The sequence below is a fragment of the Vulpes vulpes genome, chromosome X (assembly GCF_048418805.1).
Source record: "Vulpes vulpes isolate BD-2025 chromosome X, VulVul3, whole genome shotgun sequence".
NCBI lineage: Eukaryota > Metazoa > Chordata > Mammalia > Carnivora > Canidae > Vulpes > Vulpes vulpes.
In genome coordinates this window covers 40,215,356-40,231,407 of record NC_132796.1, presented here as the reverse complement: position 1 = coordinate 40,231,407, position 16,052 = coordinate 40,215,356, and the positions used below count along the sequence as shown (strand labels likewise).

At 43.0% G+C, this 16,052-nt stretch overlaps 1 protein-coding gene across 4 annotated transcripts in view; it reads left to right on the top strand.

The window, feature by feature from the left end:
• Nucleotides 1-16,052, top strand: part of SLC9A7 (solute carrier family 9 member A7) — a 145,101-nt gene that overhangs the window by 63,398 nt on the left and 65,651 nt on the right. For all 4 annotated transcript variants that reach the window (XM_025982469.2, XM_025982470.2, XM_072743251.1 and 1 more), the window contains exons 2-5: nucleotides 2,667-2,866; nucleotides 5,752-5,829; nucleotides 11,500-11,576; nucleotides 14,453-14,565. In XM_025982469.2, coding sequence (XP_025838254.2) covers nucleotides 2,667-2,866; nucleotides 5,752-5,829; nucleotides 11,500-11,576; nucleotides 14,453-14,565 — 468 coding nt within the window. The remainder of the gene's footprint in view (nucleotides 1-2,666; nucleotides 2,867-5,751; nucleotides 5,830-11,499; nucleotides 11,577-14,452; nucleotides 14,566-16,052) is intronic.

The window sequence follows — 16,052 nt, the reverse complement described above, 5'->3', positions numbered from 1 at the left end:
CTCAGTGGTTGAGTGTCTGCCTTTGGCTCAGGTCATGATCCCAGGGTCCTGGGATCAAGTCCCACATCAGGCTCCCCACATGGAACCTGCTTCTTCCTCTGCCTATGTCTCTGCCTCTCTCATGAATAAATAAATAAAATCTTTTTAAAAAATGGTTGCATGTAAGAAACAGCTATGGTTTCATCCACAGGAATGACACCAAGTGATATATATTTATTTGTACACTAGACTGCCATAAAGAAGAACCTCCAGGAAGCACCTTCCCAGTGCAGGGGGTAGAGAAACTATGTGGTTCAAAGTTCTTGACAGAGAAAAGGGTGTAGAAGCAACAAATGTTGGCCCTGGTAGATTTCCAGTGCCAGGCAATAAATATGGAGCAGTGTATAACCATTACAGACTTTATGCGGGGGCCTCCATGTGCTCCCCAGCAAAATAACCACAATGCTGAAAATGGGAAACAGAAAGAGGGATTGTAGAGCTCCCCCGGACACCAGGCCCAGCAGCACACACCTTACTCCATACAGAGACCCTATGAGGGCTGACCAGTCTTCCAGCCCTCCTGTGTAGGGAGGGAGAAGACTGCCAACAACCAAGGTACAGGAAAACAAAGTAGACCAGGGATACAGATTATCCATTGGGGTTAGAGACTGTGATTCTCTAGGATGGCCATGGAGAGGAGTGGGAAAATCAAGGAGAAGGGACTGACCATCAGCAACCACCTCAACATAGGTACCTCCCCAACTTCGTTTACCAGCACAGACACCCAGGAAACTGTAAACCACAAGATGGCCAAGAGACCACAGCTGGAAAGTCTGTTCCGAGGCTGGGCAGGGAGACACTAAGTGCTAGCTTACCATCTCTGACATCATCCTGGTTAGTCACCCAACAAGAAGAAAAGAATGTGAAATACCAGCAATAAGACATGAAAAAAAGATTGGTGCTGAAGACCTCAAGTGCTTGCTTGCTTTTTGCCCTATGACCTGATGACCAGAATGATCTACATTATGGGGTTTTTATTATTTTTTCTCTAAAGACATCATCTTTTTCTTTCTTTGTAACAACCAACGTGTTTTTCCTTAAAGTCTGGCTTTTCCTCCTACACCTTTAAAGGTTTTAAAACTGTTTTATATCTGGTTAAGTTGAGATTATTAAGAACTTCATTCTAGAGACGCCTCAGTGGCTCAGTGGTTGAGCCTCTGCCCTTGGCTCAGGTCTTGGTCCTGGGGGCCTGGGACTGAGTCCTGCATCAGGCTTCCTGCAGGGTGCCTGCTTCTCCCTCTGCCTGTGTCTCTGCCTCTCTCTCTCTCTCTCTCTCTCTCTGTCTCTCATGAATGAATAAATAAAATCTTTTTAAAAAAGAACCTTGTTCTTTATTAGTAATCTTTTATAATTTGATTTTTCTCACAAAGGTCAACCAGCTACAAGTATCTGTTAATGCAGATCTTTAATAATAACAATAATAATGATGGTGATGTGGCAGAGACACTGAGTCTGGCTTAAAGAACTGTACTTTTCTAGATTTTATATATATAATTCCTCAACAACGTCTTGTGAGTTCTCATATGTCTTGGTGATAAGAGACATTATAGAATATTATGCACAGAATATAGTAAACATACAACTTTCTTTCTTTTTCTCATGGAACTCTCTGTTAATGGCAGAATGAGACAAGAGAGCATTTCTTTTTTTTTTTTTTTTTTTTTACCCTTCTGTCTTTTAACACTGTTAGCAAAGAACTGAATGTAGAGAGAAGTCAGAAATCTTCCCCCTAAGAGAGAACTGTAGGAAGTTTCTTGTGGAGATTTATGTTCTCTTCATATGTCGCTCACTTCTCCTGTGGCATGTGGGACTCCTGTCCAGGACCAGGGGAGCAACACTCCTTCATTGTGGAACCACATGCTTATCCACAACTTTGCTGAGGTTGTTTTTTTCCCCCTAATGGGAAACCCCACCTAAGAACGGAATGAGACCTAGAGACTTGCAGCTAATTATTTTAGCTGTATCATAGCCACAGCTCCAAGAAGACAGCTGCACAGTCCTTGCGTCGCGATAGCAAAAATTTGCACTGTGAGGTTTAGCTCCCCAAGCGGTAGAATTACTTCCTCCGTGATACCCAGTACTTGAAATGACCTAAACAAAAGCACTGCTTTGCTTTCTCTTTTGTCTTCTCTGCCCCCCCCCCCCACCCCTTTCTCTGGTGGGTGGCAGAGCAAATTGCATTTTTAGGAGCTAGAAATTCCTGTGGCCTGGTCCTGGCTGGCAGATGGCAGCAGGACTGGCCTGAGGGCTGCCGCTTGTACGGATCAAAGCTCAGCAGTTGTGCTCTGTGCTGTCCTTGGCAGAAAAGGCTTTGCCTCTCTTACCATTCTATCCTCCTCCACCAGAAGCCTGAGAAAGGAGACATGGTCACTTGGGGAAAATGCTCAGTGCCATAATAACCAGGAAAGGTACTGTCCCACCTCGTCCTCCTGGTGGATGAGGAACTCAGGCCAGAGGATGTTAACCCTTTGGAAGGACCGTGCAGCTGCTTCTAAAATACACTATACCTGGGTTCTAAGATGACTTCTGTGTCTCCTAGCTATTGTAGACCGACTGTCATTATTTCCATGCTCCCTCTGTCCTTCCACAGACCTGATGGGGGTCTTTTTTCCTTCCCACTGTTTCAGGGCTCATCGTTGGGGTGATCCTGAGGTACGGCACCCCTGCCACCAGTGGTCATGACAAGTCGCTCAGCTGTACCCAGGAAGACAGGGCCTTCAGCACTTTATTGGTGAATGTCAGTGGGAAGTTCTTCGAATACACCCTGAAAGGAGAAATCAGCCCTGGCAAGATCAACAGTGTGGAGCAGAATGACATGCTGAGGAAGGTGAGCTGGGGAGTACTCTGCCATTGTGGCCCTGACATGATTTTCGACTTTCTGATTCCATCTCAGCCCTTGTAGAGGGAAATCCTTTTAGAATCCTGGAGCATGGATAACATTCCTGGTTCTCAGTTTTGCTAGGAGGTGAACCTGAGCCCATTTGCTTTGTTAGGGTTAGTAGCTGACACAGGCCGCCAGTGGTGCAATGGGTTTGTTCAACACCACTCAGCTTGTCTCTCCATCCCCATCTCTCCTTTACCACATCTCTTGTTACAGTTTAGGGATGAGGTTGTTTCTTTCTTAAAATAAGATTGGTTTCACTTTAAGCTTGTTTGTTCAGTATTCCAAATGGTAGGTCTTAGCTCTTCCTGGTTCTTTTGCCAGATTGTACAAATACTTATTGAGTGTCCGTTCTCATTAGTGAGTTATGCCAAAGGCTTAATGAATCTCTGGAGGAAGAATATCTTGTCTTAGAATTTGAGTCCAAGTGCTGTTTTTCATTCGATGTTGGCAATAGCTAAAGTACACGACAGAAGGATAATTTATCTCCTCACTCAGGTGATTTCCAAGAAAAGCAAGAGATCTGTACTTATCCACACATTCTCTCTTTACTCTGTAGACCCAGGCTTATCAGCAGGAAGGCTTCTGTCTAAGCTCTGGGTGATCCAGGCTGTGGAGAGCCTCTTTTTGTATAGAACAAAGCTAATGTGTGCAAAGGCTTGCAGCCAAAGGCATGGTGTAGGCTGTGCTCTGAAAATTAAATTATTATTGATTTTAGGATCGACCTTAATCCTTAAGGAAAATTATTCTTAATCTGGAGTTTTAAACATGCCCATCTTTTCTGTGTCCTCAAAGGCAGTCCTAGTGAACTTTATGTTCTCAACCCCTCATAAGAATGTCTGGGATTTCCATAAACATTGGTAAAATTAAATGCAACCGAGAAAGATACTCAGTGTAATCACCATGCGCATAGCTGTTTGGAAATGGCAGCTTGAATCTCTTGTGGATAGGGTGGGGACAAAAGGAAAAGGAACCCAACCCATCTCCATCTTTTAGATCATTATAGAAGGTGATGCTGACTTTTGCTCCTTTTACCTTTAGAAAAAGGTTGATTCGCATCCCTTCTGTTTAAACTTTTGCTGCACAAAGCAAAGGTGGGAGAGCAGACAAGGCTGAGAGCACTGTTGTTAGCTGAGGAGAAAAGAGATGTGCCGAGGCAGCTTGATGCACCTTATTGGAGTAGGTGGCAGGAAACGCTCGTGCTACTTCCTGCATGACTGTGGCCTCAGCGCTCTCATACTGAATATCATTCAAAGCCCCTTCTCAGTCTGACATTCCCTGTTTTTCTCACTACTCCTATCTTCAGCAAGAAGATCAAATAAAGCATAATTTGTGAGAATCATTTCACTTTTAATTAGGCTGGTTAACATTTCCAGTTTCTAAAGAGAAATGGTAACTTGACTTTTTTTTTTTAAGAGACAGCAGCAGAAGAAGGGGCAGGGGGAAAGGGAGAGATAGCATTTTAAGCAGGCTTCACACCCAGCATGGAGCCCCACACAGGGCTCGATCTCATGACCCTGAGATGAAATCAAGAGTCGGACACTGAACTGACTGCGCCCCCCAGGCACCCCCTCACCTGACTTTTAATAATTAGAGTGAGGCTTTAAAATTAATTTTAGTAAGAGCCTATCAATTTACCGACATGAACGAATTCTTTAAAAAGTTTGGGAAGTATATTGACTGCTTAATTCTTTACTGAACATGAAGAGTTTCGGAGTGATTTTCCTATATGAAGCCTGCAAGTGCATTTCAGTCCCTCTAGAGCTGCCAGATTTTCATGTTGATGCTGAGAAAGCTGCTAGCATCATTGGCGACTCTGATCTAGGCCGCATCAGGTCTCACAAAAGGCTGATCACTCAGGAGAGACTTAAATTCAGTAGAATGGGAGTGCCTGGGTGGCTTAGTTGGTTAAACATCTGGCTTTGACTCTGGTCATGATCACAGGGTCCTGGGATTAAGCCCCGCATTGGGCTCCCTGCTCAGCAGGAAGTCTACTCCCCTCTCTCCTTCTGCCATTCCCCCCACCGCTTGTGCTCTCTGGCTTTCTCTATCTCTCTGTCAAATAAATAAAAATTTTTTTTAAAAAGTTCAGTAGAGGGCAGTCCCAGTGGCTCAGCGGTTTAGTGCTGCCTTCATCCCGGGGTGTGATCCTGGAGACCCAGGATCGAGTTCCGCGTCGGGCTTCCTGCATGGAGCCTGCTTCTGCCTCTGCCTGTGTCTCTGCCTCTCTCTGTGTGTGTCTCTCATGAATAAATAAAATAAAATCTTTAAAAAATAAATAAATAAAAAGTTCAGTAGAATGGTGTCTATAGGCAGTTCTGTGGGAGGATCCAGAAATTTAATAAAGAATCATGATGGCATCTTTTATTGCAGTTGAGCCTTTATAAAGGCTTGATAAAAATCAAGATGTTTTTATTTCTTGTTTAAAAACCATTGGCCAGGAGCTTTCTGAGTCCTTGGAATTACATTGTCATTTCTTAATATGTATTAAATAACACACCAAGAGCAAGAGTCAAAGTGCTGTATAGAGAAGAACATGTTGGTCCACAGGGGAAACTGTGGCTGATCTCTTGTGATGAGTCCGTGATTTTTCACACTTACCTTATTTGCTTCCAGACTTTAGTCAATGGCTTAAAATATTAAGCAAATATTGTAACACCAACTGGCATTAAACTAGAATTTGACTTCTCTCTCTCTCTCTCTCTCCCTCAAGTAGGCTCCATGCCCAGCATGGGACTTGAACTCATGATCCTGAGATCAAGAGTTACATGCTGTACCAACTAAGTCAGTCTGGTGCCCTCCCCCCGACTTTTTTCTTTTTAAACTTTCAGGTAACATTTGATCCAGAGGTCTTCTTCAACATCCTTCTGCCTCCAATTATTTTCCATGCTGGCTACAGTTTAAAGAAGGTAAGAGATTTTTGCCAGTATTTCTTAAAGCACGGGAATTGCTGTGTTAATGTACCTACATAACTTTCTAACTTTTCCCTTCTCCCAGATTGCTTATTACTGTGTTCTGCGCCCACTCAGAGACTATAGTTGTCTCATCATCAAGTGATTCATCTCTGTTCTAGAATCTGGAGTGCTCCTACATTGCCAGTAGGAATGTAAAATGGGGCGGCCACTCTGGAAAGCAGTTTTATAGTTTCTTATAAGACTGAAGTTGAAGTTACCATATGACCCCACAATTTTATTCCCGATGATTTCTCCCAGAGATATGAAAACTTATGTTCACACAAAAGCCTGTACATAATGGCTCATAGCAATTTTATTTGTAATAGTTCCCAGCTGGAAACAACAACAACGTCTTGCAGTTAGGTGAATGGTTAAACACCCATCCATACCATGGCATATTACTCAGCAACAAAAAAGGAACAAACTATTAATACAACAATTTGGATGGACCTCAAAGGCATTATGCTGAATGGAAAAAAAAACCCAACCTCAAAAGGTCACGTACTGTATGATTTCATTTATGTAGCATTCTAGGCATGACAAAAGTATAGGGATGGAGAACAAATTAGTGGCTGTGCTGTGGGTTAGGGATGGTGGGAGTGAGGGGGTGTGACTGTAAAGGATGTCATGGTGGTGATGGCACAGCTTCATGTCTTGATTGCAGCCATGGATACGTGAATCTACACATAGGATAAAATGAAACAGAGCTATTCACACACTTTGTCCCAATGTCAGTTTCCTGGTTTTGATCTTGTAGTACAGTTACATAAGGTATAACCAGTGGAGAAAACTTGGCAAAGGTACACAGGACCCCTCTATACTATCTTTGCAATTTCTCTGAATTTGTAATTGCTCCAAAATAAAAAGTTTAAAAAAAGCTATCCTTATCTCTCCTACTTTCCCTCTGGACTTAGGTTTTCTATACAAAAATATGTATCCTTTTCTTGTCTACTTTATGGGGTTGCAAAAGTATCGAAATCTATATGACAGCTATTGACATGTAACAAATAGGAGATGTTTTATGAGTATAAATAATGTTATTCTTTATCTAAGTGAAGAATTTGGGAACTCTTTATCAGATCAAATGGGTGATGAATAATTTCGTGTTGTAAATCACTAATCTTAATGTATCATCAAGGTTGCTTTAAAATGAAAGCAAATCATTGGTTGTAGCCATTCTAATGGCTGAAAAACACTTTAGGTTCTGCAGAGCCTTCCCTATGTTGGCCTCATTTTCTCAGAAGAAAAATAACAGGCTTTGCCAGTTACCAATTTAAGTTGTTTTTGAAATGCCAGTCTCTCGAGCTATCTGCTATTAGTTCAGTCTCTTTCCTTTTTAAATAGTCCTTATAATGGCACTGAAATAGTTGGTTCTTGTATGGTTTTGCCATCTGTGATTAAAGCTGCTGTCAATTAAATGTATAATAACCATTTCACCACTTAACTACGGGCACGGAAACAAATATATTCAGACCCTTTGACCTATGCACATGGAGTTGTCATGCGGACATGGGCCTTTTTTTTCTAACTTGAAAAAATGTCATTGGAATTAGCTATGATTTTGTGCTACTGCTCAGTTTGCTTATGGGGTGTGTCACCAGCAAAATAATTCACCTAATGAAAGCTTTCATGTTTTGTGAACTTCTCCCACCAAACTTGCTCTTTCTTGATATCTCTCTCAGTCTTTATCTCTCTCTGTCTCTCTGTCTCATGTTAACATTTGTCAGTGAGGAACGGGAGAAGGAGTAGAAATGCAAGTCTTAGAATGGTACAGCTAGAAATTGGAATGCCAGGTGGACTTTCACCAATAGCACACCTTCTCATCCTGATCAGTCTTCAGCCTGTACTCTTGAAGACTTTACCAGAGCTTTGCCACCTCCTTTGTCTCTCTTTGCCATTCTAGAATGGAGAGGGAAAAGTAGGGGGTACTGAACCAGTCATAGCTATGGGAACTACACATGACTGGCCAAATAAGAGGAAGATAAGACCTAGGATTCTGGGATGCCTGGGTGGCTCAGCGGTTGCGTGGCTGCCTTCGGCTTGTGTTGTGATCCCGGGATCCAGGATCAAGTGCTGCATCGAACTCCCTGTGAGGAGTTTGCTTCTCCCTCTATGTCTCTGCCTCTCTCAGTCTGTGTCTCTCATGAATAAATAAATAAATCTTTAAAAAAAAAAGACCTAGGATTCTGCTAGCACCTAGCACTAGGACTAGGAGGTGCTATACTTTCTTCCCTACAAGGATGTAGTAGGAGTCGAGAAGGGTGGCTTGTACAGTGAGACTCTAATGCCCTGCACTAAGAAGACGCGCTTTCCAGGCTTGACACTGCAGTTGATCGGTGACTCCAAGCAGCTCACACACAGGAGTCTACTCCTTCTCCTGTTCCTCACTGTCAAGGTGTTATGGGGAGCCCTGTGTGTGAGAGACATCAAATGTCCCCATAACACCTTCATGATGAGGTGGCTGCAAAGATTGGATGGGCTACTATATGTGAAAGTACAGTATAAACCATGAAGTAGATAGTCAAGCACTTGGTGTCATAATTCCCAAATAAGTGGCACAGTGTACCATTCTTTTCAAGGCATAAAATTCCAGTTCATACCAGCATATATGAGTGGAGATGGGTAATTGTGTATGTGTGTGTGTGTGTATGTGTGTGATTTTAGAATATGTCATGGGTGTATTTGGGGTGGCAGATTTATATTCCTCATTTGTGTGTATGCGTGTGCATGTTATAAGCGCTTTTCTTTATGTGAATCAAAGGTATCTTTGTGTATCCACAAATATACATTTAAGGTAACAGTTTCAAAGGCTCCAATCAAGTATCACAAATTATTCAAATACCTATCATTGACCATTTAAAATATTTTCGCTTGTTGATTTTCAAACAAATTTGTGACCCAAAACACCTTACATGAATGCCAGGACAATCTGTGAGACAAATCATACCCCAAGAGAATCACTGGGCAGTGTGGAGTTGGGTTCTCAGACATCTTTGCTGACCGCCAGCCGCTCCTTCAGATGCCTGCTGGTCCAGGTGAAGACATGCGTCTGGCACAGAAGCCACATGGAGGGGATGGAAGTCTGGCATCTGCACACAGGCTGTCAGCTCAGGTCTCCTCTAGTAGCATCCAGACCTGAGCACTGGGACTTGCTACATGGAGGATGAGTGCTAAAAGCAGCATGTTTTGTGTGCAGCCAACACTTGTGGCCACACCTGGACATGGGCCACTCAGCCCCACACACAACCAGACTGAAGCTGAGAAGGCCTCCTAACAATGTCAGTCCTGTTAGAGGTGTACCCTCACGTACCTTGCACCTGTGCCCAGCTTTTCTGGCCCATCCTGCCCCTATCAGGCCCAAGATCTATAGGACACACCTGATCCCCCCACATCTGGACCCCTCGACCACCCACAAGACCCAGTTTCTCTCCAAGCCCACAGATGAGGGCTCAGATTCAGCTTTACTTGCCAATGCAATCTGAAGCACAAACCCATCTTTCCACTAACACGCTCTCTCTCCTCTCCACGTGGGTACTGGACCTCCCTTATTCCCACTTTCTTCCAGCCCAGGACCAAAGGGGACACTTTGCATTGCCCCTCAAACCCACCCTGGGAACCTGAATCCAGCACCCCTAAGATCTAGATGCCCTCGAGGGGGGCACCTAGGGATTCCCACGTAGGGGTCCCCCGTGGCACCGGGGACCTGGGATTCATCACGGAAATCACACGGATAAGGGCTCCTCCGGGCTCTAGTCTAAACCGGTCCCTCTCACATGACCCTGAGACCCACCTATCACATGCAAGCTCCAGAGCAGTTGTCAGCTCAGAGCTGGGCTGCACAGCCCCAAGATCCCTTCCTCCCTGGGGCCCCAGAAGCCCTACCAGATCATCAGCAGTCATTCCATGAGAACTAACTTTCCAGGAGGAGAATCCACAGCTCTTATATTCCTGATTTTTTTTGGCAAATATGAATATGAATTTACTAAATGTATTCAAACTAACCATAGTGATAGTTACCCAAAAGGAGAGCTGAGTGGCAAGGAAAACCAATTCTGGGATTAAAATCTGTTCCTGGATACTTCACATGATTTTCCTTGGTCTCGTGTCTCTACATTGATGGACTCCTAGGCCTCCCTGCTTTAAGCCCTTGATTGAGTTTTTAAAAGGCAATTAGGCTCACAGTTGTTGATTTTTTTTGAAACCTAATTTTTCCAAAACACTGGTGGATATAAATATGTTCACTTAAAAAAAAAAAAAAAGCCTGGGGACAGTGACTGACTTAAAAGGCAAACATAATGTGTCCACAATATATTCAGGCAGCACCCTCATTTGGTGATTGTTGGTGTGGCAAGCCCTTAAAGGATTCTCTTCTGAGCAGGTGGCTTAAGGGCACTAGGCATTCCTTGATACCTTCTTCACAGCCTCAGAGAGGGCCAAGCATTAGGAAAGGCTGAAGCCAAGGCTTCAGATCCTATGCTTACAATACAGGTCAGAGGCCACCCACAGCCCTCTGTGTGGTCACACTTCCTGGTGGCTGCTTGATCCATGCTGAGTTCTTCCTAGGTCCTGTCCTTCCCTGATGTTGCTCAGCTGGTATACTGGGACTCTCCTGCCTTTTAAATTTTTATATAAAGTATTCCTGGCCCTTATCAAATTAGGGTGTTTGTGGGTTTTTGTTTGGTTTTGTTCAATAGTTCTGATTGTCCAATGAGAACAGCTTATGCCTTGAAGAGTAAGAACTGTGGCTTAGGGTCCCAAGAACAGGGATTTTCCCCCATCAGAGTATCCCAAAGGCCTAATGACTTATGAGAAGCAAATCTGTGTGTGTGTGTGTGTGTGTGTGTGTGTGTGTGTGTTAAGGTAACCGGTGAATGTACAGAAGCATTGAGAGGATTGCAGTTTGGCCATCTCCTTCTGAATAATTGCTAGATCTTACATTGGTGTAAGTATAGACACTTCTTTTTTTTTTTTTAGACACTTCTTATACATATATGTAAACTTATACATTTGCTCATCTTAAATGGAACTACTTATTTTTCCTTTCTCCACTTCCATCTCTATTGGCCCTCTTTCCCAGGCTCCAACAATCAATCCAGAAGGATATCAGGAGACACTTCAGATGCCATGAGGCAGATAATTACGATACAGTTTTCTGATACTGAATTAAGCAGAAAGCCCTTTAGACAGCACTTTCATACTTTATCAGTTTCAAACTTCTATCTGTAATGATCTTCTAAGGTACACCAGACATGGGAGTGACTAGCTGATCACTAGAGTAAAAGAGTAAAAGAGTTTGGGTTAGATCTATGAAAATGATTGGTCTACTTACACACAGTCACTCACACTCATGTACACTTTCTCTCTCTCAGTGTAATTTAATATAATCAGAGTAGTTGTGTCTGAGATTTACTAAGCCCTTGCTTGCTCGTTCAGTGATTAATGGGATCAGAGTTATTTTAAAACCTCAATGTTTATAGCTAAGTAGCTTTATTCAGGAGTAACTTCAGTTATTTCTTGTTATAATGCAATCAATAAGTAAAATTTCACTTTTAAGAGACTTCTGTTGTGTTTCTTATGCTTGATATCAAAAATCACAATGTGATTCCTGCCTCTTGTTTTATTCAGAGACACTTTTTCAGAAATCTCGGGTCTATTCTGGCTTATGCTTTCTTGGGGACTGCCGTTTCCTGCTTCATTATTGGGTAAGTTACTCTTTGTCATTAATCAAATTAACAAATTTTCCAAAGAGGTGAAATCCACATGGGTCCTGCAGAGCCCAGTGTTTTCCCCAGCTATCACAATATTCACATTGTGTGAACTTCAAGTGGACAGTGTGACAGTGTGTTGATTTGATATATTCATAAGTTGCAAGATCATTACCACCATAGGATTAGCTACCACCTTCATCCTGTCACATAGTTACCATTTTTCTTGAGATGAGTACATTTGAGACCTACTCTCAGCAAAATTCAAGTATATGATACAGTATTATTAGCTACAATCACCATATTGCACCTTACATCCTCAAACTTGTTAATCTTCTAACTGTAAGTTTGTATCCTTTGAGCAACATCTCCCCATTTCCCATGCCCCCAAACCCCCACAACCACCAGAGTCCAGGATTTTGATGCTGATGCTGATGGCAGTTAAGCTCTAGAGCTACATTGTGTAGTGTGGTAGCTATTAGCCATGTGTAGCTATTTAAATTAAGATTAAGATAAATTAAAATGAACTATAATGTATACCTAGTCCCCAGATCTTGGTTCCTGATCACATTCTCCAGTGAAAAGAACCAGGCCACCTTGCAGAAATGGTTGATTCTAGGGCAGGGGCAGCAGATACACAAGATAAGAACGGAGTGTATCAAAAAAAAAAAAAAAAAGAACGGTGTATCATAGTGCCGAAAAATAAGGAAGTGCCCAGAAAACAGAGAAACAGAAGGGCTTGGGGCTTATCAAAGAGACAAAGAGCCAACCTGAAAGCTCCCCTAAGGCCAATGGCCAGAGAACAACAAAATAAATAACATTGTACTGGGCTCAAACCATAAAGTAAACATCGGAGTCTCTGCTAATGTTAATAAATGATTAGATGAATAAATAAATGGAGAAGTGACAGATCTCCTGTGCAGAAAAATTCCAAATAATTTATGTTGACCTACTCCCTCCTTCCCCATCCTGCCCCACAAGAGCAGGAGCTTGTGTCTCCTTCAGCTGTGATTGCAGGCTATGCATAGTGACTTCCTCCCACAGAATATAACAGGGAAAAAGGAGGAAGAAAGCATAGCTTTACAGCGGAGAAAACCTGACAAACACCAGCTCAGCCAGATGATCCAGATCAGCAGCCATAGTGGTAAATCACACTGATACCTCTGCACCCTTGATGTTTGTGATGAGAGTGGCACTTTCCCTCCCCAAAACACATTACCTCAGTGTAATTGTGAGAAAAAAATCAGACGTGTCCTCATGGAGGGAGTTTCTACAAAGTACCTGACTAACACTCCTCAAAAGTGACAAGGTCATCAAAAACACACAGAGTCGGAGAGATTGTCACAGCCCAGAGGAGACTAAAGAGACATGATGTCGAGGTGTTGTGTGGTATTTCAGATAGGATCCTGGAACAGAAAAGGGACATTAGGTAAAAGCTAAGGAAATTGGAATAAAGCATGGACCTTCGTTACCTTTTAAAAATTAGCTAAAAAGCTGGAAGGGATAAAAGGCAAGGGCCTTTTGTGTCACCAAAATAGTAGGAGCTTGGACTTCATCCTTTAAGAGAGACAGACCACCAAAGAGTACCAGGTTAGATGACTGGCATTGGTGGCAAGATGAGAAAAGGCTGTCAGGGAGAAACCCAGCGTCCGAGTCTGTTTGTGGTAGGCGGAAATGGAGAGACAGGTGTAGTTTTAGGAAATGTCTGAAAGGATGGTAAAAGAAGCCTCCAACAGGCAACAAAAGGCAAATCACCTCTGTCTCACAGAGTTACTGGGAATCAAAATTGAACTGTTTGTCTGGAACAGTGCCCGGCACTCAGTAAGGAAGCATTAAGTTATAGCTACATATTCTCCAAAGGATTCAATTCTGCAAATAATTCTTGAGCTCCTAGCTTAGTAAATCTGTCATCCTAGGTGCCCGGGATACAAATGTAAGCCATGGCATGGTCCCTACCGGCAAGAATATTATTATTAGAGTGTTAGTTGTGGGGTACAATGAGTCTATTCTGTGGTTATTTTTATTCTCCTAACCCCTACAGCTGTTGTCGAGACACACACACACACACACACACACACACACACACACACCCTTTAGTAACACGTATCAGGCCTTTTAACACCCCTCACTCTTCCCATTTTGTAAGCTGTCCTGTAGGAAACATGCTCCAGCCAAGTCAAAATATTTAATTTGGTAGTCTGTCTTGGACTGTGCCACATCCTATGCAGCATAAGAAGCATCAGAAGGGCTGCCGCTGGCCTGCCCTAACCCATGCAGAGAATGAGAAGCCAGATATGTCGCTGGAGTACCCTGATGTTTTACTAGGATGTTTAGAGAGTTTTGCTCCTGTTCCCTTTTTTGAAATAATTCTTGGCAGAGAAGATTGGTCACCTGCACCTTTGGGGCCTACCCACCCTTTTTTTTTTTCTCTCTCCAGCTCATCCAGCGCACTCATTTCCACAGCTTTAAACACACTGCCTGAGGATCCTGTCAGTTTTGTAGCAATTGATTACACACTATGAAGCATTCTTTCCCTTTCTTTCTCCTCTATTACCCAGCTGCTTTGGGTGCCTTAAAGTTGTTGCTAATCGAGGACCATACTTAATAGTTGTCAGCAAGCACAGCTTTAAGGAATGGAATAGTGTTGAGATGTTTCAGCAAGATGATGTCCACTGCAAACTATTACCTGGTGCCAAAGTCTTATTTGCATGTGTTCCTGGTGAGTGTCCAACCACAACAGCCACCTAAGGTTTTTATAAGCCACCCTCGAGGTATCGTATGCTAGTGCTACTTTGCTTGCACATTGGCCAGGTTACTCAGTTAGGAGGGTTTTCATTTCCCCTTCTGACATAGTTTACCTTCCCTTCTTACAGAAATCTTATGTATGGCGTGGTGAAGCTCATGAAGATTGTGGGACAGCTCTCGGATAAATTTTACTACACAGATTGTCTCTTTTTTGGAGCAATTATCTCGGCCACTGACCCAGGTATCATCATGCTATTCCATTATTTAAATCTCCAAACATTCAGAGCAGCCATTAACTTTGGTTGCAGTAGGGAGACTGTAGAGGTACCAGGAAGTGGTCTAACAGATGGCTTTTCTAAGAAGGGTGTGCATTTCCCTTTTGCTTGTATTATTATTAAGATTTTATTTATTTGAGAGAGAGGGAGAGCATGAGTGGGAAGGAGAGGCAGAGGGAGAGGGAAAAGCAAACTCCCCACTGGGCAGGCAGCCTGACACAGGACTTGGTCCGAGGACCCTGGGATCGTGACCCAAACCAAAGGCAGATGCGTAACTGACGGGAGCCACCCAGGCGCACCTGTCTTTCATTTTAGAATGTCTACTTTGGCCATAATTTTTACACTTTAACTGCCCTCTTCCTCGGTGTTGTACTTTTTGCCTTCATTTAGGAAACAATATCATTTTATAAAAAATTTTCTTAGTGGAAATGCATGCCAGTATCTGCAGTGAATGTAATGTCCTTTGTAAACTCCTTTTTGTTCAGCGTTCCTGCATGACAGCACACTGTGACCTGGTTCCTATTCATTAATCTCTTACCTTGTACTTTCCCAAGTGTTAGTGGAACCAATTCTTAAAAGTGGAATTATTGGGACGCCTGAGTGGCTCAGTGGTTGAGCGTCTGCCTTTGGCTCAAGGCGTGGTCCCAGGGTCCTGGGATCGAGTCCTGCATAGGGCTCCCCATGCGGAGCCTATTTCTCCCTCTGCCTATGTCTCTGCCTCTCTCTGTGTGTCTCTCATGAATAAATAAATTAAATCTTTTTTTAAAAAAAGGTAGAATTATTATATGCCCCCCACCCTGCTCTGCAGCTCAAGAACGAACAAAAGAACCTCCCTTCTCCCAGTTGGAACCTATAATTAAATCAGTTCACATCAGGTAGTTAAAGCTATTTCTTCCGTCTGGTGTCAGCCATTGAGAGGACATTGTAGGCAAGGAACTTACGGAGAAAGAGTTGGTGCTGTCCCAGTAGTGGAGGTGGAAAAGTCTTCTCAATGTTTATGATGCCCTCTAACACTCTGGATAGTAATGATTTTTTAAAGATACTAAGATTCCCTCCACCACACAATTGTGCCATGCCTCATAGGAGTCCTCTAGATCAGTGCGATGATAAAAATGTGCTCTGTTCCATGCCCAGAGTCAGGTAGCCAGTAGCCACATGTGGCTACTGAGTTCTTGAAATGAGAGGTAGTGCAACTGAAGAACTGACTTGAAAATCTTATTTTATGATAAGTAATATAGATTTTAATAGCTGCATGTGCCTGGTAGCTACCCTATTGGATGGCCCAGCCCTAGACAGTTGTGTGATTCTGAAACTATTGCTGTCCCAAAACCAATTGACCTCTCTTACCCCCATAATGTAGCCCAAACACTAAATAAACTGGTATGAAAGACATGGCTGGTTGAAGTACCCTGGTTTTGGAAAAAGAGTGTGGGATGTGGAGTTGTAGGTGGAA